This window comes from Balaenoptera physalus (genome assembly GCF_965194825.1).
Source record: "Balaenoptera physalus genome assembly, chromosome: 2".
Taxonomy (NCBI): Eukaryota; Metazoa; Chordata; class Mammalia; order Artiodactyla; family Balaenopteridae; genus Balaenoptera; species Balaenoptera physalus.
Genome location: NC_138883.1, coordinates 118351368 through 118375615, shown reverse-complemented (window position 1 = coordinate 118375615; position 24248 = coordinate 118351368). Strand labels below are relative to the sequence as shown.

General features: G+C 49.6%; 2 protein-coding genes across 4 annotated transcripts in view; both read left to right on the top strand.

Annotated features, from left to right (window-relative positions):
• Positions 1 to 3157: 3157 nt before the first annotated feature.
• UBL7 (ubiquitin like 7) lies at positions 3158 to 16572 on the top strand. 3 transcript variants are annotated; one of them, XM_082449477.1, is made up of 11 exons: positions 3158 to 3256; positions 4868 to 5080; positions 6521 to 6640; positions 10071 to 10153; positions 10919 to 11003; positions 11555 to 11612; positions 12343 to 12476; positions 12738 to 12787; positions 13034 to 13201; positions 13797 to 13919; positions 16323 to 16572. In XM_082449477.1, exons 2-11 carry the CDS (start codon positions 4897 to 4899, stop codon positions 16458 to 16460), a joined length of 1143 nt encoding a protein of 380 aa, XP_082305603.1. In that variant the 5' UTR covers positions 3158 to 3256; positions 4868 to 4896; the 3' UTR covers positions 16461 to 16572. The 3 variants fall into 3 exon arrangements, with proteins under 3 accessions (XP_082305603.1, XP_082305605.1, XP_082305604.1); XM_082449478.1 differs by lacking the exon at positions 3158 to 3256 and adding an exon at positions 3263 to 3346; XM_082449479.1 differs by lacking the exon at positions 4868 to 5080 and having other exon boundaries at positions 3191 to 3256.
• A 2090-nt stretch (positions 16573 to 18662) lies between these two features.
• The window catches only part of SEMA7A (semaphorin 7A (JohnMiltonHagen blood group)), a 32853-nt gene continuing 27267 nt past the window's right edge, over positions 18663 to 24248 (top strand). The window contains exon 1 of the mRNA XM_082449473.1: positions 18663 to 18678. The gene's annotated coding sequence lies outside the window, so the exon portion shown is untranslated. The remainder of the gene's footprint in view (positions 18679 to 24248) is intronic.

Here is a 24248-nt window from a genome sequence, read left to right as displayed (position 1 = left end):
ACTGTATGTTAAAATGCAGGCCCAGGGACCAATTTTGGACGTTTCTGGGAAAGTTTGGCCACAAACTTACACAAAATACAGGTCTAGGGTTTCAAATTCTCAGGGAAGACTGTTCTTTCACACGTCAACTCCCCTTTCACTGACCTGCCTTCATAGCCAAGCAGAGTTTTCTTATCTTCTCTTAGTGTTGATGCATGGGTTTGGGTTTTTGGTTTTTTGTACTCTGCCCTTTTACTTAGGAGGCAAATATTTTAGTTTTTAAAAAATATTTATTTATTTGGCTGCATTGGGTCTTAGTTGCAGCACGCAGGATCTTCGTTGCAGCATGTGGAATCTTTAGTTGCGGCACGTGGGATCTAGTTCCCTGACCAGGGATTGAACCTGGGCCCCCTGCATTGGGAGTGCAGTCTTACCCACTGGACCACCATGCAAATCTTTTAAAGGTTTCAACTTTATGTAGTGGTATCAGTTTCAGTTGCTCAAGGGCCCAGCCCAGTGTTTTGGTGTTAAAAGAAAAATCTCCAAGCAAGGCTTCCAGGACCACTATTCTCTCTGGAAAGGTGCTCATCAGCTTCCAAAGCTCACTGCTTTTTTCCAGTTACCCCTTCATTTCTAGCATCTGAGGATTTCCCATTTCTCCTGTGACCACAGTTACGTGATTTTTAATAGATGTATTATTTTATACATTTTTGTTTGTAGCAGGAGTACTTACAGATGATTTTCATTTGCTGTCTTGCCAGACCCAGAAACCCCCTTATTAATTTTATAGTTATTTTAAAAATGCAAATGTGCACTTTTAAAAATAAATTTATTTATTTATTTGTTTATTTTTATATTTGGCTGCGTTGGGTCTTCCTTGCTGTGAGCGGGCTTTCTCTAGTTGTGAGCGGGGGCTACTCTTCATTGCGGTGCGTGGGCTCCTCATTGTCGTGGTTTCTCTTGTTGCGGAGCACAGGCTCTAGGCACGCAGGCTTCGGTAGCTGTGGTGCGTGGGCTCAGTAGTTGTGGCTTGCGGGCTCTAGAGCGCAGGCTCAGTAGTTGTGGCACACGGGCTTAGTTGCTCCGCGGCATGTGGGATCTTCCCGGGCCAGGGCTTGAACCCATGTCCCCTGCATTGGCAGGCAGATTCTTAACCACTGCGTCACCAGGGAAGCCCAAATGTGCAGTCTTATAATTTGTTTTCCAATAGCAGATGATTGGGCAAATAGTCTCTTGAAGGTTTAATGAAAAATTGTCCACCACTTTCTCAGAGAAAGCTAATGAGGGTATATGTCTCCAAATATGGATTGACGGAAGGACTGGGCCTGGACACTTTCTTTTTTACCATGTCTGGTCATTTGTCTTGTGTCCAGACTTCTAATTTTATCTAGAATCTGACCACCGCACCTATTTGGTAAATTGGTTCCCAAAGAAACTGTTTGGTCCTCGGTTATTCCTTCATTCATTTATTCATTTAATAATTTATCATTACAATGTACAATTCAGAGCTCAGAGATGCGTACCTCCTTTCCTGGGGGCAACAAGCTACAGCAAGACAGCCACATTTGGTAGATGAATTCTTTATTCAACACATATTTATTGCTCACCTACTATGTGCCAGGTCCTGGTCAACTGCTGAAGATAAAGTGGAGGGTAAGATAGTCATTGCTTATTCTCCTATGGAGCTTCTAATGAAATGAATCAAAACAAGAAACTCATAAGCACCTAGTATATTCAGTTCTGCTATGAGGAACACCAGATGAAGACAGCGTCCCTGTCTTCTCCGGCAGGCAGTCAAGGCACAGTATTGAACAAAGTTTAATAAAACACTAAAGTATGTGGTTCAGGTGCAAGTACCTTAGTAGATAAGAGAAGAAGGAGCTTAAAGAGGGCTGGATAGTTAGGAAGGATTTCTGAAAGAGAGGTTATATCTAAAAATGGGTAGGATGGGGGAGAGGCTACTTTGGGGACAACTATGAGGAACCTAGGGTTCAGCAAGAAGACAGTGACAGACTTTCGTGAAAATCTCCCGTATTAGAAGAGCAGAGGAATGACTAGCCTCCAGCGTCAGGCCCTCCGAGACCCTGCAGTTTATCTGCTCTCCTCAGTTGAGCTATCCTGCTCACAGTTGTTGCCTTAGTCCCAGGCTGTACACTGGGACGTTGCAGAGTCATGCTTTTACGTTTGTGCACACCGGATCAGCCTTTAGTTGCTAGGACCAACCCCATTATTTTTTTATTCACCTGTGTTTTTTTTGTTTTTTGCTTTCCTTAGTCCTTGAATTAATTCCTCGAGTAGAGTCCAATCAGAATAGTTGGCTAATCCTAACCTCTGTGCAAACACCATCTATTCTAATCGCGCATCTAACAGTCAGCCCTCGGTACCGGCGGGCTCCGCATCCGAGGATACGGAGGGCCGACTGTACTATGCCATTTTATATAAGGGATTTAAGTATCCGCGGATTTTGGTATCCACGGGGTGGGGGGGGGGTCCTGGGAGAAAGCCCCCGCGGATACCGAGGGACGACTGTATGCAGTTTCTCTAAGAGTTCAGCGGAAATTGCCCTCCCCGAACTGATTCCCACCATTGCACGCTGGGGCGTAAGAGGAACCCGGCTTGGTAACTTCTCTCAACGAACCAACTTTTGGAGGAAGTCATCGTTGGGTTCCTGGTATGCCCTCAAAGGTAGGGTCGCCACGAGAAGCCAGAGGCGAGAAGCACAAAAGAGGCTGACTTCACCCGAAGGCAGGCCGTTTTCTGGTGAGGGCTGCAAGGTTGAGGCGTGTCTGAAGAGGCCGCTCGGGAAAGGGCCCTCTGGGAGCGAAGGGTCGAGGCGGGAGGGGATCCGGGGTCCGCGATGTGCCCAAGAGCCCGGCAGTGGGAGTTCCCACCTGCGGCGCTGTAAGGACCCGGAGTATCCGAAGGACTCTGCATGCGTCCCAGGACAGTGGGGGAATCGCGGGGCTGTAAACCTCACGCCAAGCCCCGCTCTCGTGACCTGCGCCCTGAAACACTGACAGCTCTAGACTTCTCTTCGACGAAAGCACGAAGACGCTCTCGCGCCGGAACTTTCAAACCGCAGAGAAGTTACGCCCTCTCCGGAACCGGAAGCTTTACAACCAGCGCCACTTGCAGGCTGGCCAATTATAAAGGGGCGGGGGCCGCAGTAGGAACTGCAACTCCCAGAATGCAGCGCGGAGCTTCCTGTTTCCGGCGAGAGGACGTGAGTGAGTGTTTACACCGGCGGCGCTGCGGCCGGGTTCCTTCCGCGGGACGGGTGAGGGCGCTGGGTCCTGGGTCGCGCGGGCTCGACGTGTGTTGCCTAGTTAGCTGGTCCCGTGGGAGCGGTGGGGTCGTTACCCAAGAGGTAGTGTCCCTGTCCCAATATAAACTATCAGTGACCTTGGGCCACTGACTTCACCTGAGTCTCGGTTCCTTTGTCTGTAGTATGTAAATGAGAATTCCTGTCTCAGGGAACAGTTGTGAGGATTAAATGAGATATGGTAGATTAAAAGCCCCATTTCCTTCCCTGCCATAAACCTGGAGATGGACGGTTTGAGGATGCCTTAGGGTCTGCTGGGCAGCCTCTGAAGCCTTTTCTTTCCTCTTACAAAGAAGCCACTTTGGAAATAATAATGATTATAGCAAGGGCTTATCTTGCCTTACAAGGTTCTTCTCCCTTCAGGTTTTTGATTCATTTTCTGGGCACCCATAAGTACTCGGCTTTGGGACAGTAACGACCAAAAATTCTGGTCTTTGCTTTCCAGAGCCTCTAATAATGGGATGCGGGGGAGATTGAGAAGTAAATAGATAATTGTAACCCTTTGCCATGAGGGAATACGACAACAATAGAGGGAAGAGAGAGGGGACAGGAGAGGTTGTATTTGGGTTGGTCTTGATAGGAGTTTGCTTAGAGATGGAAGAGGGAAGATGAGTTACATGCAGAGTTAGCAGATGAGCGGAGGTATAAAGTGGGGGAGAGCTTTGTTTTGAATCCAGGCTTGGGGAGGGCGGGGCAGCCCATAGCTCCTGGGGAGGAAGGCTGGCAGAGAGAACAGTTGTGAATGTTTTTGAAAGCCAGGCTGTGCCGTTTAGACTTATTCATAGAGGTGGTCTGGAGTCATTGGAGGGATTCTAAGCAGAGGAGTGACTTGATCAGATCTGTGTTTTAAAATGATGGCTTGGGTGGCAGCATGGATATTTGGTAGGGAGAGGCCAGAGGCAGGGAGCTTGTTGTAAAGCTGTGTGGTAGTTAAAGCAAGAGTTGATGAAGAAACACAGAGTGTACGTAAGGGAGAGTGTTGGATGATCTCATTTGAACCTCACAACATTCCAATTAGCTGGCATAACATTTTTTAATTAATTAATTAATTAATTTATGGCTGTGTTGGGTCTTCGTTTCTGTGCGAGGGCTTTCTCTAGTTGTGGCAAGTGGGGGCCACTCTTCATCGCGGTGCGCCGGCCTCTCATTATCACGGCCTCTCTTGTTGCGGAGCACAGGCTCCAGATGCGCAGGCTCAGTAGTTGTGGCTCACGGGCCTAGTTGCTCCGCGGCATGTGGGATCTTCCCAGACCAGGGCTCGAACCCGTGTCCCCTGCATTGGCAGGCAGATTCTCAACCACTGCGCCACCAGGGAAGCCCCTGGCATGACATTTTTATGTCCACTTTAAAGCTGAAGAAACAGACTTGGAGAGCTGAAGTCCCTTGCTGTCTGTCATAGGATGAGTGAAGAGAGGGCCCCAGGTTCTAGTTCTGGCCTCCTGATGCTGCATCTTGCACTTTTCCAAGTGTCACCCTGAATTACCTCTCATTCAGCCCCCTGGTGGGGTGGGGGCGGTGTAGGGTGGTGGTCTGTCCTATAACCACTAAGGCTTTGTTCCTTTACAGGGAGAAAGAGAGAGCGCGAAAGAGAGAGGATGTCTCTCTCAGATTGGCACCTGGCGGTGAAGCTGGCTGACCAGCCACTTGCCCCCAAATCTATTCTTCGGTTGCCAGAGACAGAGCTTGGAGAATACTCACTGGGAGGCTATAGTATTTCATTTCTGAAGCAGCTCATTGCTGGCAAACTCCAGGAGTCTGTTCCAGACCCCGAACTGATCGGTGAGTCTCTGTGGACTAGGGATGGGCTGCTGCTCTGATCTCTTTTGGGGGAGAATAATTCTGGAATTAAAGGGTAAATTAAGAGTTTGGGATTTGTCTCCTAATGTTAACACTCCAGGGAAGTGATTGTTGTTGGGTGAATAGAAACACAAATCATAATGAAACTATTGTTGCCATTTTAGTCGTTCGTTATACTGAGCTACTTTATCACGCCATTCCTTAACTGTGACATTGTTGAATTCTTTCTCTGATAGAGCAAGAGTTTGGGGTAGGGAGACTTCCCTGGTGGTCCAATGGGTAAGACTCCGTGCTGCCAATGCAGGGGGCCTGGGTTCAATCCCTGGTCGGGGAACTAGATCCTGCGTGCATGCCGCAACTGAGAATTCGCATGCCCCAACTAAGAAGCCTGCGTGCTGCAACTAAGACCCGGCACAGCCAAAAAAAAAAAAAAAAAAGAATTTAGGTTAGGAAGGAGGAGCTGGCTAGGGAAAGCCCCTCAGCATATGGCATTTGAGCTAGGTATTAAGGGGTGGTTAGAAGGATTTTTGGTTGGTTTGTTAGAGGGAAGGCAGTGAAAAAGGAAAGATGGCAAGGGCATTCTAGGTGGAGGAAGAAGGAATTTAAATATAATTTCTTCCTTCCTTCCTTCCTTCCTCCCTCCCTCCCTCCCTTCCTTCCCTTCACTGCGTGGCTTGCAGGATCTTAGTTCCCCCACCAGGGATTGAACCCAGGCCCCGGCAGTGAAAGTGAATATAATTAAGTTATATTATAAACACAATGTCATATAAACTGACAAAATGGTATAAGCTGGCAAAAAGTGTGTTTTCAGTCATAAAAATATGGGGTTCATCCTTTTATATTGTTGCATTTTTCCGTTATTTAAATTGAGCAGTCTCCATGGTGTTAAGCTCTAGAGTTTTCCCGCGTAGATTCTGTGTTTTATCAATTTGTGCTTGCTAACAATTGTTATTAAAATGTATTTATTGGGCGTCCCTGGTGGCGCAGTGGTTAAGAATCCGCCTGCCAATGCAGGGGACACGGGTTCGAGCCCTGGTCTGGGAAGATCCCACACGCCACGGAGCAGCTAAGCCTGTGCGCCACAACTACTGAGTCCACATGCCACAACTACTGAAGCCCGCGCGCCTAGAGCCTGTGCTCCGCAACAAGAGAAGCTACCGCAATGAGAAGCCTGCGCACCGCAACGAAAAGTAGCCCCCACTTGCCACAATTAGAGAAAGCCCGCATGCAGCAATGAAGACCCAATGCAGCCAAATAAAAAAAATAAAAAATAAAATGTATTTATTAAGTAAGAGTACTTTTAAAAACATATATCATTCTCTAGCTATCTGTCCAATCAAGATAAGGTTCTTAGGGGACAAAAATCATTTAAATTGTTTTGAGGAATAAAATATAAATGAACAATTCTTTTTTTTTTTTTAGATCTGATCTACTGTGGCCGGAAGCTAAAAGATGATCAGACCCTTGACTTCTATGGCATTCAGCCTGGGTCCACAGTCCATGTTCTGCGCAAGTCCTGGCCTGAGCCTGATCAGAAACCGGGTGAGAGAGTGCTGTCTGTTAGACAGGCAGGGCTTCTGTAATACCTACAAGGGAAGGAGGGTCTGTGTGTGTTCTTGAGGCAAGGGCCTGGGTGGAACAAAGGGGTGATTTCCTGAGATGATAATAGAGAATATCTGTATTACTTATTGGATTAGACCACATTGATTAACAGAGTACAATTTTGATCTTCTTGCTGCCAACACCACTAACAGAAAGGGATTTGTTTCTCTACTTTTAAGTTCATTACCCACTGTTTTAATGGGGTGGGGAGGATGCGTCTATTTAAACTCCTTTAGGGGGTGAACCTTGTATCTTTTTGTTATTGTTGTTGTTGTTCTCATTAGAAAAAAGCTGGAAACTCCCTGCTTTCCTCTAAATGCTGTAGTGCGCTCTCATGTTAGCAAATCTTCCCACAAGCTGTTGCAGGCAGTGATTTGTTCAGTCACCTCACTCCTGCTATACTGATAATTTATTTTCCTGAAGCTTGAAAATATTCGAGTGGTATGAAAGTAGCTCTTGGAGAAAACATACAAAGCCTCTAATGCTTTTTTGACTTATTAATAAAAGGTGCTGCTTGGAATTCATAATTTAAATTTTGCGTCTGTGTTTTAAAAGCCTCCCCAAAGATAAAGCTGAGCTGTATAAGAGATTAGCTTTGTTAAAAACGGGCAGTTTGATATTTTAATAATGTTCACGATTGCTTTGACTGGTTATCAGCTTGAAATTTTCCCTCTTTTCAATTCTAAACATAAAGGACAAAAAGATCTTCTTTTGTACCCTGATGGGAAGTGAGAAAGAGAAAGGCAGTCTCTGACATCTGGGGGCTGGCCTGGCCTTCAGCTAGGCCTTGAAACATGAACAATTTCACAGGTCACCAACATCTACAAGGACACTCACTCTGGGTCTGTAATGGATCAAGACAAAAACAAGATTCTTCTCATTTCTGAACAGAGACAAAAACATGAACATTGTCCAAACCACAAAAATGACGAAATATCCCTCTATCCTGGCTATTATGAGTGACTGCTGCTTCTTTACCAATTACAGCTTTCACCTTACACTAGTTTTCCTTCCTTCTAGATAAGAATTATTAAGATATGTGATCATAAAATCACCCCCACTTCCTGACAGCCTCCAATCCAGACCAAAACCCTGCTTCCTTAAACTTCTCCCTCCAAGTCACCCAACCAAAGCCCAAATCCTGTAAGTTCTTTCTGACTCCCTCTTATTGAGATGCCCCATGGTTCTGGTGGTGGCATTCTCTCTGTAAGAGCAGTAAATGCAACTTGCTCAACTGTAGATGTGCCCCTCTGATCTTTGGCTGGAGGGGATTGACAGAAAGAAAGTAGCATTTGTTGCTGCTTCCAGCCAGATTGTTTCTCTTTGATATCTCATTTAATCATTACAGTGGCTCAGCAGGGTTGGGTAACAGCATTAGCATTTTATAGATGAAGAAAAAGAGGGTTAGAAAGGTATTTATTCAAGGTCACCTGCTTAGAAAATGAATGTAAGAGCTGGCATGTGAATCCAGGTTTTCCTGGCTCAAGAGCCCATGTTCTTCCCACTGGGCTGGCTGCCTCTCACTTCCAAAGGGTGAAACTAGCTCACAGATGTTAAAGAGACAAGCATAACTCTTAGCTGATTGTGGGCTTAAGATTTTGAGTCCTTTTCATCCCTCCTTCTGCCTGGAGATTTATTTTTGAAACAAACGGACTTTTTATTGGGAGGTGAAAATAAACTTTTAGATTTGAAAAGAAACTTTTGTGACAGCATTTTAGGTATTTTATCCTTGAGTGTTCTTCCAAAAGGAAGCACATTTCTTTTATCTCCCACCAGATGAGATCCTGTAGGAGGAGAAGGTGTCAGTTTCTTCCTTCCCACCTGGATCCTTTTGGTGGTTCTACGCAGAGGGTTACAAATCCCTCTAGGATCTCACTTAGGCCTGCTGTTTGAGCAGGGGTGTGTACCCCGGGCTCCAGCCACCAAGAACGACTTACTGTTCCTTCGAAGCACCTCTTACATTCTTCCATGCCTTTGCACTCGTTCTCACTTAGGCCTGGAATATCTTCTCTTCTCAGTAAACATCTGCTTTACCTTAAATACCCCTCTCGAACGTTCTCTTCTGGGAGGCAGCTCTGTGTGGTCCTCCCTCTCGGTAATAGCTGTCTGCCTCCGTGTTCCTAATGCCCTCGCTGTGGTCCATGCCTCTGTTGAAGTCCTCAGCAGGGTATTTTGTAATCGTGTGTGTGTGTTTAATCCAGTCTCATTTCTCCTACTGTTAATTTCCTTGATGGCAGGGACTCTCACTTTTTGTATTCCTGTGCCTTGCACAAAACAAGATTTACTCCAAAACCATGGAGTAAAAGCTTAGCACAGGTTTGTTGAATGAATAAATTAGGTAATTTACTTGAGGTGAGTATTTTTCAGAAGAGACATCCCTCATGATTAGAGCTGTAGGTAAGGATGGGGTTGCCGCACCGAACCCTAGGGGTGCTGTTCACCTTGCTCTGGGAACGGTGCGTCTGCAATTGGGCAGTACGCAGTCCATGCAATCACAAGTAGCCGTTTTGGGTGAGGGTCACCACACTTTTAAAAGTGTGACCCAGGGAGAACTTCCTGCTTACTCCCCCTTCTTTTACCCTAATTTCTTTACCTGTGAGATGGGCTGATGTCCTAAATAGTAAAGTGACCAAGTAAAACTAAGACAACTGCTAAACTTTCCCATATATGTGAGTCACTGTGTCCAAAGATCAAAAAGGAGCTTTGAGTCCCAGTGACATGCTTGTTTTTGGACACGTGATGAGTTGGTTAAGAACCCTAGAAGTACAGTGTTTTCTTGGTCGTTCTTGTATTTGTTTTTTTTTAATCAAAATAATATTACAGAGGCCTGAAAGAAAATATCCAAAAGCAAAGAGTGACCCCTGATCCTGTCACCCTAGCTTGTCCCCTTCCAGCCTTGGCCCACGTGCACACTGACACACATCACAAAGTTTTACTAGAGAATGCACATACAACTATGTTCTATTTCTTTCTCTTAACATATTGTGTCAACATAGCTCCATATTGTTCAGATGGCTTGCAGCACTTATTTTAAATCACTGCACAAAAGTCTGCTGAGTTCCTTATACCCTCCTCCTTTTCAAATGTGAAAAGCCTAGAACTCCTGCAGTGGGATATTGATCAGAACAGTCTCTTTCATGTGGTAAGGTTCCCCTCTGCTGGAACTTGAATTTGTTTATCTACTGAAGATGCTTAAAAGAGAGTGCAGTTTTCACATCTGTGGCGTAAATGTTTTTTTCTGATCAGGTGCCCATTCTTAGTGGGGTGATGAGGGAAGGGGACCTGCATCTGGGCACTTGCTGAAGTGATGTTGTGTGTCTGCAGCAGGGGCAGGGCCGGGTTGTAGGGTAACTGAGTGTCTTGTCCCCAGAACCTGTGGACAAAGTGGCTGCCCTGCGGGAGTTCCGGGTGCTGCACGCTGCCCTGCACAGCAGCTCCTCCTACAGGGAGGCGGTGAGTATGTGCCCAGCCCCTGTGAGATGCTTGCCAGGCCTGCTGGAGAAGGGTTGAACTCGAGTGGTGTAGAGAGGGAGCTGGAAGCCGGTTGCCATGGCTCCCAAGAGTTCCTTGGGGAGTTTTTGCCATGTCTGTGGGTCTCAGTAGAGCCCTATCTTCCCCCAAAGAGGCTCTCAGCTAGGCATTGTTGATTCCCTCTAATGATAATGATACAACCTCTCCTGACATTGACCTCATGGAATGAATATGGTTACAGCAAAGGATGCATATACTGTTTCTGCTGGGCCTCATTCTTTGACTTTGGCTGAACTGCCTGCCCCCCACTCCTTACCAGGATTTCCTCACTGGGAAAATGCACTGATGTCTTTCTATAGGAGAGTCGATAAGCAAGATTAATACAGCTGCAAACTTCCCAATATATGTAATTGTGTGGAGATTGAAAAGGACTTTTGGGATCTAGAGAAACCTTTGTTATTGGGCTTATAATGAGAGCTTTTATTTTGGAAGCACTGGAACTGTAAATGGGGGAAAAGACCAGAGATTGAAGGTTTATTGTGATCTTGCTTTTATATTGTTTGTTTCTCCTCCAGTAAGCCATGATCTCAGAGAAAAAAGAGGTTCATCTGTTTCCTGGGGCTACTGTCCCATTGCGGTGGTGTATGTGCAAGCACTTAGAGGGAGGAAGTACTTCAGCAGAGCGTGGGTATTTGCTGAGTGCATTGAGCTACTTGGAGTGCTCAGCCCTCCCCACTTCTCTTGCAGGTCTTTAAGATGCTCAGCAATAAGGAATCTCTGGATCAGATCATCGTGGCCACCCCAGGCCTCAGCAGTGACCCCATTGCTCTTGGTAAGTGCAAGGCTGAGCTTAAGGAAATAGGAGCTGTTGGAGAAGGAGAAACCAGGAGGAGGCAATGACCTTAAGGAACCTTTGACCATCTTGTGAAGAATCACTGGTCTTGTGGCTGGAGGGGGAGTAATCCAGATGTATTCCATACACCCAGCCCTCCAAGAGTTGTCAGTCCCGCAGCGAAAATATGGCCTAACTAACATCAGAAATGAGACTATGAGGAAGCCATATGAGGGCAGCTGTTAGCCCAAACCACAGCCATCAGGGAACACTTCATGCACACCTTGATGGATAAGGGAAGAACCCAGAGATAAGGGGAAAAGAGGCTGGTGTAGTGGTACACAGCATGTAACCTAAGTGCGGGGGGCAAGTAGGGAGCAAGAGGGAGAGCACGTGGTTGTGCTGCTGGGGCTTTGTGTCCCCCGCTTCTCGTGAGGGCTGCTTTGTAGTCTTGTCCCTGTTAAGCCGGTCGCTCTGAGGCCTGAAGTCTCTTCTCCCCACTGGATCTGGCTAAATTTCCAGTCTCTGAGGTGAGCCCTGTTCTCCTTCAGGGGTTCTCCAGGACAAGGACCTCTTCTCTGTCTTTGCTGATCCCAACATGCTTGATACGTAAGTATACCCATCTTATTAAGGGGACCCTATCTCTCCTCATGGTCGGGCCAGAAACCTAATCGTCGCCCTGTATTCTGCTCTTGGAGCCCATCCCCCAAATCTGTCTTCTAAATGTCAGGAGGTGAGAAGGAGCAAGGGCTGTGGGGGGAATGACAAAGCCCAAGGGCAGGGGCATGCAGAGATGTTGGGATGAAGCAGGGTTCTGAGAGAGGTGGCTTTGCAGGCCAAGCTCAGTTTAGATCTCGTTCAGTAGATATTAGGGAGCCTTTGAAGGATTTTAACCTGGGAAAGAAACAGGTATACGTACATACACCCCAAAATTTTAGAGCTGGAAGGGATAGTAGAGGTTGTGTCCCCTTATTTGCAAATGAAGAAAACAACCAAAGCCTGGAAAGAGAAGGGACCTGTCAAAGATTGCCCAGTGAAGTAGTGGTGGAGTCAAGACCAGAAACTGACCCCTGAGCCTCCTGGGCTGTGCATGTCCCATCATGCATTGCCGGAGGGGAAGGTGAAGCATCTGCAGGGGGGCCCGGGGGCGAAGGCCTTGCTGTTGCTGGGGACAGAGCAGCGGGAGCACAAGCCGACTGGAGGGAGGTGCTGAAGACTGGGAAATTGAAGGGCAGGCGTGGGTAACTTGATTGTTGTGAGGGGCACCCAGAATTCTGTCATGGCCAAGGGTGCTCTTTCCTTCTTAGTCACCCCTGGGTTTCTTCCTGCCCCATCTCAGGTTAGTGCCTGCTCACCCGGCTCTGGTCAATGCCATTGTCTTGGTTCTGCACTCGGTGGCAGGCAGCACCCCGCTGCCGGGGGCCGACTCCTCTTCCCGGGGCATGCCCTCCAGCTCGTACCGGGATATGCCAGGTGAGCCCCAGGACAGTGGAACGCAGGCCCCCTGGGGAGCGGGCAGTGGTCCAGGGGTTTGCTTTACTCAGCAGCTATGTATAGTGCTGGCAGAGGGCGTTCCTCGGGAACTCTCCGTTTGAGTCAGGGAGTGCATCTGTCCTGTAATTTTCCAAGGGGAGAGATGAAAATATGAATTTGGAGAGTAACTAGAGCTGAGATTCTGGAGCTGCGCCTGTGCCTTTCTGTTCTTCCTCCTGAAATCTGTTCTCCCTCCTCCAGGTGGCTTCCTGTTTGAAGGGCTCTCTGATGATGAGGATGACTTTCACCCAGTAAGTGGCCTGGCTGCCTGCCATTTGGGGGAGTTGGTGCTGGGGATGCACCCCTCCCTGGGACCTGGCACGCCCCAGCTGGGAGGTGATCGGAGGCCCTTTGGTGACCCAGCTATGTCATACTATTGCTGTCTGAACCTGGCAGCTTGGGGAGGTTCCCCAAGAGCTGTTCCTGGAGCGGGGGTGGGGTTCATCTGAGAATGTCACAGGGCTGCTTCCCTGATTCTTGGTGCCTCTCCTGTTCAGAGCGCCAGGTCCACGCCCTCGAGCAGCACACCCAGCTCCCGCCCAGCTTCCCTGGGGTACAGTGGAGCTGCCGGGCCCCGGCCTATCACCCAGAGCGAGCTGGCCACCGCCCTGGCCCTGGCCAGCACTCCGGAGAGCAGCTCTCACACACCAACTCCTGGCACCCAGGTATGGAGAGAGGGCGGGAAGATCAAGGCCAGGCCCCTAAGGGAGAAGGTCCCAGTGGTAGAATGGATTTACCTTTGCTGATCCTGGTGTTAGATCTGCTTTGAGCCGAACTCTACCTGGAGCCCTGGTGGGTTTCCCGCTGCAGCTCAGGCGACCTCCCCTCACCAGTCGTTAGGGCTTAGAAGTCTGGGGTTCATCACGGGCCTGATTAACTCCTGCCAGCACTTTGGAAGAACCTCCCGTCACATAATATACCCTTCCTTGTCCCTGAAAGTGGCCAAACATCACAGGCTTAAGCATTCCTGGTGACGGTCACTCCAGCTTCCAAGGCCATCTCTCCCAGTGCTGGGTCCTAGGCTAGGTCGGGGCCTCCATTCCATCTCCCTGGAGCAAAAGAGAACAGAACCTTCCCTGCCCACATCGAGAGCTTTTGGGTACCTCTGTGTGGTTGTCTCATGCAGGCCCCTGCTGGGAGGCAGTCGTTGGGCACCCAGGGGCACCCTGGCGTGATGTGACAGCAGTGGGTATGTGCTGGGAGACTGAGGTGGCTCTGAGCGTGGCACTGACCCTGGTTTTGACCCTGGTTTGTCTCTAGGGCCATTCCTCAGGGACCTCCCCAATGTCGTCCGGCGTCCAGTCAGGGACACCCATCACCAATGATCTCTTCAGCCAAGCTCTACAGCATGCGCTGCAGGCCTCCGGACAGCCCAGCCTTCAGGTCAGTCTTCCCCACTCCTGATGTTCACATGGCTTCTTAGTTACTTTGGACACTGAGCTTTCTTCTGCTCTCTGGAGGCCCTTCCCACTTGGCCTGCTTTGCTCCAGGAGCAGCTGGCGCGTGGCAGTGTGACAGGAGAGGATGCTCCCAGCACGGGCAGTTGTCCCTGTGGCTTCCACTCCTGCACCCAGTGACCACGGCCTGGCTCCGCTGACCACCTGGCTTGAATACTTGTGGCAGTTTTAATTGAAGAGACACTCACCCATTCTGTGAGCGGTGACTGAGCCTTGAGCATGTATATACCAGGCCTGGATCCAGCTTCTGGGGTAGAGACGAGCCAGTGCTCATCCCTGCCATGGAGGGGCGCCGGGCAGTTACTGCAGTGAGGGAGCAACAGGGCGAGAAGCCCAGCCCAGGCTTGAGGTGAGGGCGTAGGTCAGGGAAAGCTTTTCTGAGGAAGGGGTGTTTGGACTGACTGTCAAAGAATTAGAGGTTAGCCAGGCAGGGAAAGGGTGTTTGGTTGAGGGGACATGGTGTCCAGGCAGACACAGCCACTTGTTTGAGTGAATGTGGAGGTACAGGTGACAAACTCAAATAGGCAAGACCAGAAGGCAGTGTCCTTGTGCGGAAGATCCTGAGATGGAGCCAGAGTAAAGGAGAGCAGGAGCCTGAGTGTGAGGGCCTCACTGAGCGCCTGCGTAAGGAGATTAGTCTTGTCCTGTGGTCACCAGGGAGCCGTGGAAGATTTTAAGCAGTGGGTGACGCTATCTCCCCTGCCTCACGGAATGTGGAAGCTTAGCTAGCAGCTAAGTGCATGACCCAAGGGGTTCACGTTTTACTGCATGCCTCTGTGCACAGGCTGTTTGCTTCACTCTCTTTCCTTTGCTCCTAAGCCTGGGGCATGAAAGTCATTTCTGGAGCTTGTCCACGGTCATCAAGCCATTAAGTGATAGAGGCAGGGTCAGGCCCGTGTGGTTTTCGCCAGCCCGCGTGGCCCTGGTGGACAGCGAGGGGAGCGGGAGCAGGACCCGTGGGCAGCTGGTCCTTTCCGTTCCTGCATCTGCCCCATTCTGCTGCCTGTTCACTCTGCTCTCCAGCTCAGAAGCTTTCATGTCTCTCCCTGGCCTGTAACATGAGTTTGAGTTGGTTTATTTGGTTTTATAAAAGCCCAGCACATCCTCACCCTTGCCTGCCTGCTTCTCTGAATTTGCATTTCATGCCCACTGCCTTCTTCTTCCCATAGTGTGAACACAGCCTTTTCCCTCAGGTGTGCACTTCCTTCTGCATGGGATAGAGATATTGATGAAGCTTTGAAAATACAAAATTTCTTTAAATCCTCATGGTAGAGAAGGCCTTTTGTAGCTGAAAGTCAAAATCGAGGAACCATTGTATAAAGAGTAAAAGATATTTTGAGTTAATAAATGTGAACGTTGCTGCATAGCAAATCAAACCCAACCAACCAACCAACCAACCAACCAACAAAAAAAACAAGCGAAGTCTGAAAGCTAATAACAAACTGGGAAAGAAATCTGCACGTATCAGACAAAGGGCAAAACCTCCCTGAACTATAGAAGTTCTTGTGGTTTAGGACCAAGAACGCCATAGAAAAATGGGCAAAAGACATGAACAGACTATTCATGAAGAAGGAAGTACAGATGGCCCTTAAAGCTGTGTAATTCCTTGCAGTCCCATTTCTCGAAATTTATCCTGAAGATGTATGTGCATGTAGAGGATGACATTTGTACACAATCAGTCACTGCAGTGTTGTTTGTAATGGCAAAGACTGGGAACAGCCCAATTGTGGTACATTTCAGGACATCCACAAGTTGGAATGTTATACAGTTATTAAAAAGTTCTTTATGTATTGGCATAGGGAGCTCTCTAGGATACATTAATATGTTGGAAGAAAAAAAAGGGGTATAAGCAAAGGGTAAATATAGGAATATATATTCATATTTCTTCAAAGAAAATAAAATAGGTTATCGGGGTGGGGAGGGGAGTAGATGAGAGTGAGACTTTTCACTGTGTATCATAGTAAAAAGCGAAGTTAATTTAAAAGTGTACCCCCCACCCGTTTGTGTTTGTGTGTGTGTCTATACATACAGCAGGAGAAAGAAAGTAACCTAATCTTTTGCAATTTAGACATTGAGTACTTCGTGATTTCTCTTTTGATCCTTATGTTACATTTTCCCCTGTTTTATTGGAAAAACTTTTACTGTAATTTGTTCTGTAAACCCTCAGGCCTCTCTTGTAGTTCTCCTAGAAGCACTGTGTCGTATGGAACTTCACATCAGCAACTTTGCTGGGGGAACCCACCTTTCTCTCTCCCCCTGAAAGGACAGACATAAGCAAGTCCCCGTAGGAGCCTAACTAACAGCTTCTGCCTGTCCTGTCTTTCTGCAGAGCCAGTGGCAGCCCCAGCTGCAGCAGCTGCGTGACATGGGCATCCAGGATGATGAGCTGAGCCTGCGGGCCCTGCAAGCCACCGGGGGGGACATCCAAGCGGCCCTGGAGCTCATCTTTGCCGGAGGAGCCCCATGAACTCCCTGCTCCTCCTGAGCCCCCAGCAAACTGCCAAGGCCGCTGCCCATGGGAAGCACTCTTGAAGGTGCCCCATCCCTCCTCTCCCCAATACATCTGATGGTCGACCTTCTGCTTTGCCCAGTGCTTGGCCTTTCTGGATGATCTGAGCTGGTAGAGGCAGTGGGGCAAACATGGTGTGCATGTTTTTGTGCCATGGCATCAGGGAGCACAGCTGGCCCCTGCTTCTGGGCCCTGGGTAGAGAATTTTAGATCCATGTCCTGAGATGCTGCGTGATGCCCACACTGGTTTTTTGGCAGAAGTTTCCAGTGATAGCCCCCAGAGCCTTTGGTGCTTTGGGTGTGGCATCCTCAGGATGTGCCCAAGGACTGCTGCCCAGTCTCCATGTGGCTGCTGTGTTACAGCTGTGGCCAGAAGAGGCTGTGCTTCTGAGGTGACCTGTCTCAGGAGGGGCCAGGTGGACTTCCGGGGCAGCAGGTCGGGGAAGCTCACCCTCCACGTCGCTCCCTCTTCCAAAGGCTTTCAAAAGATTCCTTGTCCCTCCCCTGGCCTAGTCTCACCAGGCACTCTTTGATGCCTGTTCTGTAATGATGCCAGAATCCAGGCCTCAGAGCTGTGCCAGGAGGCAGGGCCCTCTTCTCTCTCCTGAAGGTGTAAATACAAGAGCAGTTAAATAACAATACTAAACAACAACACCAACACAAACAGGACCCAGCTTTCATACTGAAGAGAGGGCACGAACCCCCAAGCTGCTGCTCCATCTGCCCGAGCTCTCGTTCCCCTGGCACAGTGTTCCCTGGCGCATCGCAGACATGTCCAAGTTGAGCGAGTGGGATTCATGTGCTTTGAATACTTTGTCAGGAAGAAAACCCTTCAGCTGGTGTTTCGGTGGGAAGTTGCTCAGAAGTCTGCTCCTGCTGTGTCCCTTTGCCAGAGGTTTCATCCACAGCCTCCACAATCACGGTCATTAGTCTTCTGCTTGTCACCTCCTGGGACAAAAGTTTTACCACTGATAAGGACTGCCTGCTCTGTCCTTTGTTCCCCAGAGCGTTTACCCCTTGGCCCCCTCTCTGTCTTGAGGGACCACACAGAACAGGCCTGCTCCCTCTGCTTTGTGAGCTGGGCTCCGTGAGTTCAGGAGAGTGGTAGGAATTCACTTGCCCTTTGACCTGTCCTCCTGGTTTTGGTCCCCAGCACATCCTGTTCCTCTCTCTGGATGACCACCAATCTATCAGTGATACTCTTATTAAAGAGAGGTACTTGGGAGGCCCCACTATTCCAGATATGGCCTGGACGGCAGGCCATATCTGGAATAGTGGCCTGCCAGAAAATGTGAAGTCTCCACATTTCCCTCTCTATCCTAGAGTTAATGTTGAGGGGTGTTTGCATTGGCTGAAAAGACTCAGAGCTCACCAGGCTTCTTGGTGCCAGGCCTCTTTGTGCCTCAGTGGTCTGCCTGGAGCCCAGCTGCCTCTTCGTGGTTGGGAGCAAAGACCAGGAAGCTCTGTCTTTGAACCTGATGTCTCTGGTTTGTGATGGAAACAAAGGCCAGTTCCATCCTCACAGGCCTGCTGTGGTCAAATGGGGCTGACACAGCCCTTCCCGTCCCCATGATACAGCCTGCCTAGAGCTGATTTCCATTCTGTGGCAACTTGCACCCTGCCCCCAGGGACTGTGCTGGGGCTCCTTAACTCCCCCGGCCCATTATGCTGGGGAACTCTTGGGTAACCTTGCCCTGTCCCTGGAACTGACTCCCAAATACCAGTTATACTGTTTCCCAGAATTGAACTGCCCCCACGATTTCCCTTTCCCTTCTTTGTCAGCTCTTTCCTCCAGGGTCTTGGCATGTTGGCTTTGCTTCCTGTAGCCATGTTTTAAATAATATATGTTGAGTCTGGTAAGTTCCTCCACTGAGCCTGGGGCTTTCCATGGGCCAAGGACTCCTTCCTTGCCATTGTCTGCTTTACCCTTACAACAAACAAACATTCAGTCTCTGCCCTGTGCCAGGTAAACATGACAAGGTCCTTGCTTTCACAGAGCCATGCCATTGGGAAGACAGACCAACAGATGTTTACACTAAAGCCTGATGAGAGTGGGCCAGGCAGGCCCTGTGGGCTTGGAGCTCATAGGAAGGGGCGCTCACTTGGGTTAGGGTGGGGCTGTGTGTGAGGGAGAGCTGCTTGGAGAAGGTGGCATCTGACTTGAGACCTGCAGCAGGTGAGGAGGAATTGGGCAGGGAGGTGTACGTACAGAGTGGGCTGGGAGCGGAGAGGACACAGCTCCTGGAGCCGTGTGTGTGAGGGTGGACTTCAAGGTAGGCAGAGGCTAGATCACGTTCAGCTATGCAAGGCGTTTGGACTTATCCTAAGGACAGTGGGAAGTCACAGGAGAATTTGAATCAGGGGAGAGAGTCAGGTTTACATCTTAGAAAGGCCGCTGGCTGCTCTGTGAATAGATGGGGAGTGAGGCGAGCTTGAGGAGGGGAGACCGGCGAGGAAGCTGTGATCCTCTTAGAACTGACAGGCAGTGTGGCAGCTGGGGAGGAGAGGAGTGGGGGGTAGGGGAGACTTCAGGAGTTAGTGTTGATAGCACATCTTGGGAAAGGTGAGTGTATTATGATTAGCTCCATTTATCCGATGGAGACACCGAGGATGAGAGGTGAGATCACCTGTGCACAGTCTCATGGTGGGGCAGTGGGCAAATCGGCCTTGGAAACTCAGGTCTGTCTTCCTCCAGAGCTGGCACCCTTCCCACTGCTGCCCGTGGCTTCTGAGTGTAGAGAAGTGGGAGGAGGTGTGTGGGTCTCATCAGGCTGAGGAGCTTGGGCTTCATCCTGAAGGCAAAGAGCACTCCTTGGATGGCTCTAGGCCGGGCAGTGGAGGGCCAGACTCGTGTGTGAGAATCTGACAGCTGCGTGGAGGCTGGATTTGTGGGAAGTGAGACTGGGAGTGGGAGACCAGCTAGGAGGCCCATTGCCTCCAGATGGGATGCAGTGGGGGTCTCGACTAGAGCTGCAGTGGGGGAGCTGGGAGGAGGAGAGGGAGGTGAAATGTGAAGGACTAGATCTGGGGGGCAGGCAGGATGTGAATGGGTAGATGGTGGTGCAGCAGAATGAGGGAGTGGGGTTGGGATCTGGAGTGCAAGACCAGTTTTGGATACACTGAGCTTGAGGTGCCATGGGACGGCCAGGTGGGGATGTCTTGTAGACAGGTGGAGGTCTCTAGGCTGGAGATAATGATCAGGAAGTTTCAAGTTGAAGGCTGGGCCTGTGTCAAGTGCAAAGGGAATCCAACTTTCCGGGGAAAGGTAGAGGAAAAGGGATGCCCACTAAGGAGTTAGACTTTCCAGGAGATAGTGCCTGATGGACATGGGCATGGAAGGGGGAGATGTGCTGCCTCTGGGAAGGTGAGAGCAGAGGTCATCAGAGCTGACGGAGTGCAGAGAAATGGACAGCAGGGCATGGTCAGTGGTGTGGAATGCCACAGAGAAACGTCGTAACCCAGGGGCTGACCTTTGACTTGACTCCTTTAGCCATGGTGACCTTGGGGATGTATCACAGAGCTCAGTTGCAGGGGTTGAGGCCTTGAATAGGTGGGGGCAGTGGAGGCAGGGAGGGCAGAGAACTCTGGAGTACCTTTCCAGTGAGAGGGTAGTTGGAGGGGAGATGGGATTGAGAGTGAGCTTTTGCAGTTCAGCAGAGGTGAAGTTGGAATTGATCACGAGAACTTTTCTAGGAAGCTAAGGGGGAAAAAAAAGGAAGAGACCCCAAAATAGAATATGCAAATATGCAGAGATGGGTGAGTTTTCTGAACAGATCCCTTCTCCTGATATAACTCAAATTTGGCTGGGCTGGCATGGGCTGGGCTGGCACAGCTTGCTGGGCACATGGGCCCTGGTTCTGCTCCTTGCCTCAGCCCCATATGGCCTGGGCCCCCAACCAAGCTCTGAGTCCTACCCTGAGGTGGCCTCTTGTTGCCTCTGCCACAAACTTTGGCAGTGAATGTTTGGTGGGGGTGGGGGGGTGGTATTTAGGCTTCCCTCTACCTGCTTACCCAGCCTCTGCAAACCCCCTCTGGCCCTGGGCTGGGGTCGGGTCAGCTTGGCTGTGCCCCTGGTTTCCCTGGGCTCAGCCACGTTTGGCTCCTGTAGCCTCTGCAGTTGCTGGTAACAGAATTCGGCCTCCTCTATGCTTGAAATGCTTTTTGCAGAGACCCAGGCACTGCCCTATTCTACCTCGGCAGAGGCGGCTCACAGCAATGCAGTGCAATGGTGCTTACTTATCAAGCACCCTCTCTGTGCCAGTCATTGAGCTAGGCATCAATATGCCATCTCAGTTGATCCTCATAACAACCCTGAAAAGTAGACATTATTATCCCCATTTACAGACGAGTGCTTTCTGTTAACCGGACGTGACTGTGCTGGGAAACTGGTCTTTCTAGGACTTGGGTGGGATTGTATCAGCACGATTCCATCAGTGCACCCCCCTGGGACCTTGTGCCTGGCTGGCAGGCCGGAAGCTACTCAGAGGGACTGAGGGTCTGTTCACCACTCATCCTTCCTGGAAGTGGCAGCTTGAGTCCTGGAGGGAAATCAGGCTTCTACGTCAGACTGACTGAGCTGTAGGTCTCTTTTCCACAGAGAACCTAACCTCTTGGAGCCTCAGTTGTGTCCTGTGTGATATTTTCCCTCAATTTATATAAGTGGATGTTGACAACGTGTATATCTGAGATGCCAAGGCACTCAGAGCTGGACTGGTGAATGTTCTAGATGACCGAAAGAGTCAGGATCCTGACAATTAGGCATCCCTAGCAAGAGGGACAGGAACAGGGACACTGAGGTCCTGCGGTGGGGACTAGAAAACCATTTGCTCTTCTGCAGGATGGGGTCTCATTTCTTCCCCTCTTGAACCCAGATTCAGACTCAATCTTTCTCAGCCAGTATCTCAGAAAGCCACTGCTGATAGATGGGAATGGCTCAAGGATGACCCTAGGCTAAGATCAACAGGATTTAACAGCCTGGTGTCTCAGCCCAAGGAGGCAGTGCCTTTGGAGGGGCTGTAATAGGAGCGAAGAAGTCTTTCCAGCCCTTTACTCCTCCACCTCTCTTCTAAGTGCTGTGTTCTGATCTGACACCGACCTTTGAAGGAGATGGTCACAAACCAGACTGCCTAGCACCTAGGACAGTCTCAGTAGAAGTTTGTTAAATGACTGGCTGATGATGTCCTAGGAACCAACCAGGATTAGAGGGACCAAGCAAAGCCCCACGAGGGACCTAGTTGGAACTGGGGTTATTTACCCTGAAAAAGAAGTAGATTTAGAAGGACATGACCTCTCTGTTGAAATCCCTGAAGGGCTCTATTCCAGGAAGAGGGATTAGACGTGGTCTGTGTAGCCTTGGAGGATAGATTTAGGACCGCTGGGTAGAAGTCTTCCACTGGGGAAGAAGACTTTGTGTCAGAGCTAAACAAGAGGGGCAAGGCTGCCTTGGGGGAAAGCTCATTACCACTGGAGGTATGTAAGCAGAGGCTACATGGCATCCAAAAGGGCTGTTTGAGGGGCTCCCAGGTTGGACTGAATGACCTCTGAGTTACTTCTGACCCCACGAATTGGGATTGTTGGATCACGGTATCCATGAAAGAAAGTGAACTGTTTGTGGGAAACCACATGTCTGCATGCATTTCTTTTCCTCACTCAGGTGGCCCCAGCAGGCCCAAGGATCACATCAGAATTGGGTGGGTCCTGCGATGCCTTCCATCCTCCAGAGATTTAAAAGCATGTTTATTTCAGCCTACAAACAAGAAGGAAATGCAGAAGATAGAATGAGAAAGCTTTGTCTACTCTGGTCCAGATAGGAGATAGAAGAACTGCTGGTTTAGCTCCTTTTTCTCATTTTGTAAACAAAGAAATGGAGGCCTGGCCTGGGGTAGGGTCTTGCTTAACTTGGGTCAGTGGTCAAGCTGGGGCTTGATCTTTGGCCTCCCAGCCATGTCTGGTCAGGAGACTTTGTTGGTCTTGATGGGTTCCGCATGACTCCCACAAGATCCTGCTCTGCCTCAGGCCTTGGGCACTGAGAATGGAGGCTCAGAGATGGATTTTGAGGGGGGAGGGCAGGAGAGGGAGTAGGGTGGAGTGGAGGGAGGAGTTTGTCTCCAGAAAGGCTTGGGAGTATATATAGTTGACCCTTGAACAAGCGGGGTTAGTGGTGCTGACCCTCTGTGCAGTCGAAAATCCACATATAACTTACAGTCTGCCCTCGGAAACTGCTGTTCTGCATACGAGGACTCAACTGACCGGGCGTAGGACTGTGTAGCACTGTAGTTTCTATTAAAAAAAAAATCCACGTGTAAATGGACACACGCAGTTCAAACCCATGTTGTTCAAGGGTCAACTGTGTTACCTACACACTTGGTCTCTGCTAAGACTCTGTTCTTAAGTGGCCACCAGGTGGCACTCCCGCCACAAGCCCAGTGCCATATGGGCAGAGTTTTGGGGCTAAGGATGCCGGGCTGCCCTTGGAAGCCATGGGAGGACTTACCATGTTTTGGAGTGAGCTGAGTGCCCTGACAGAAGGAGAAAAGGTCTCTCCTCTGCCAGTCTCCTGTTCATCACTGAATATCCCCCTGTGGATTTTTACTTTTTGACTCTCAACTTGGCTGGCCAGACTCCGATCTTAGCAGTTTAGGATAGGGCCAGTCAAATAAAAATGCATCTAGAATGACTAGGACAGAGAACAGAGATCCAGGAATGGGATGCTGCTGGGAAGTATTGACCCTCAGAGCTAAGAAAGGTGGTGGCAATTCTGAGAAGTTCTTCATTTAGGGTGGCTCTGAGCTGACCTAGAAGGAAGAGGCAGCCTTGGGTAGGAAGGGAGGGGCAGGCACTTGAGGGGACATCCTGTCAGAGGTTTAGGGGTGGGCAGACCACTGAGGGAAGGGTGAGATGTGGTATTAGCGTCTGTATGAGCCAAGGAGGTTTCCTCTGCGTGCCTCGCTTGGTCCAGCCGTGAGCCCTGACATGGTCTTCCAAGAGTTGGGCCAAGTCCAGTGGTAGCTGAGGCTATTATGACCATGCCTGTGCCTGTGAGATAGTCAGGGGCCTACACACCATGAGCACACAGTTAGTTGGAATTCCCAGATGTGGCCTACATGACCATCAATATCTTAATTTTGAATTATTTGCAAATATTTTAAAATTGGGAGTTTCAACAAAAACTCATTTTTAGCTTCTTTTGAAAAATCAGCTGTCTGTCATACTGAGTGTACTTTCCCATGGCCCCCAGGGCTGGAGCTGTCTACAGCTGCCCTGTAGACAGATCACCCTGGTCTCTCTGCCCCTGCAATGGGTGGTGGTGGTGATGGGGGGACAGGAAGAGTTGGCTATTATTAGTAGCTGCAGGTCCTGGGTGGGCACCAAGCTCTGAGGCTTCATGAAGGGGCTGTCGTGGGCTTGGGCTCCTTAGACCTCCCACAGGCCTCTTGTTAGGGGTGGGTCACTCCTTTGAAGACCAGGTGTAGCCATGGGATCAGGGCTGAGGACGGGTCGGAGGGAGCCTGGAGTGTGAGGAATGCTCTGAGTATGGCCCTAAAAGGCCTTACTTGGAAGGCTGGGGAAGGCTTCCAGGGCCTCTTGTGGCTTTGGGACCTCAGGTCTATGTGTGTCCATTTCTCTGACTCCCCAAGGGGCTTCTTGCATTTGGCTGTGCCTCCACTGCCCACAGGGAAGACCTCTACGAGGTAGGTTTCTCCTAGATAGAAGCCCCCGCATCATTTCTTTCTCACAGCCTCCTCC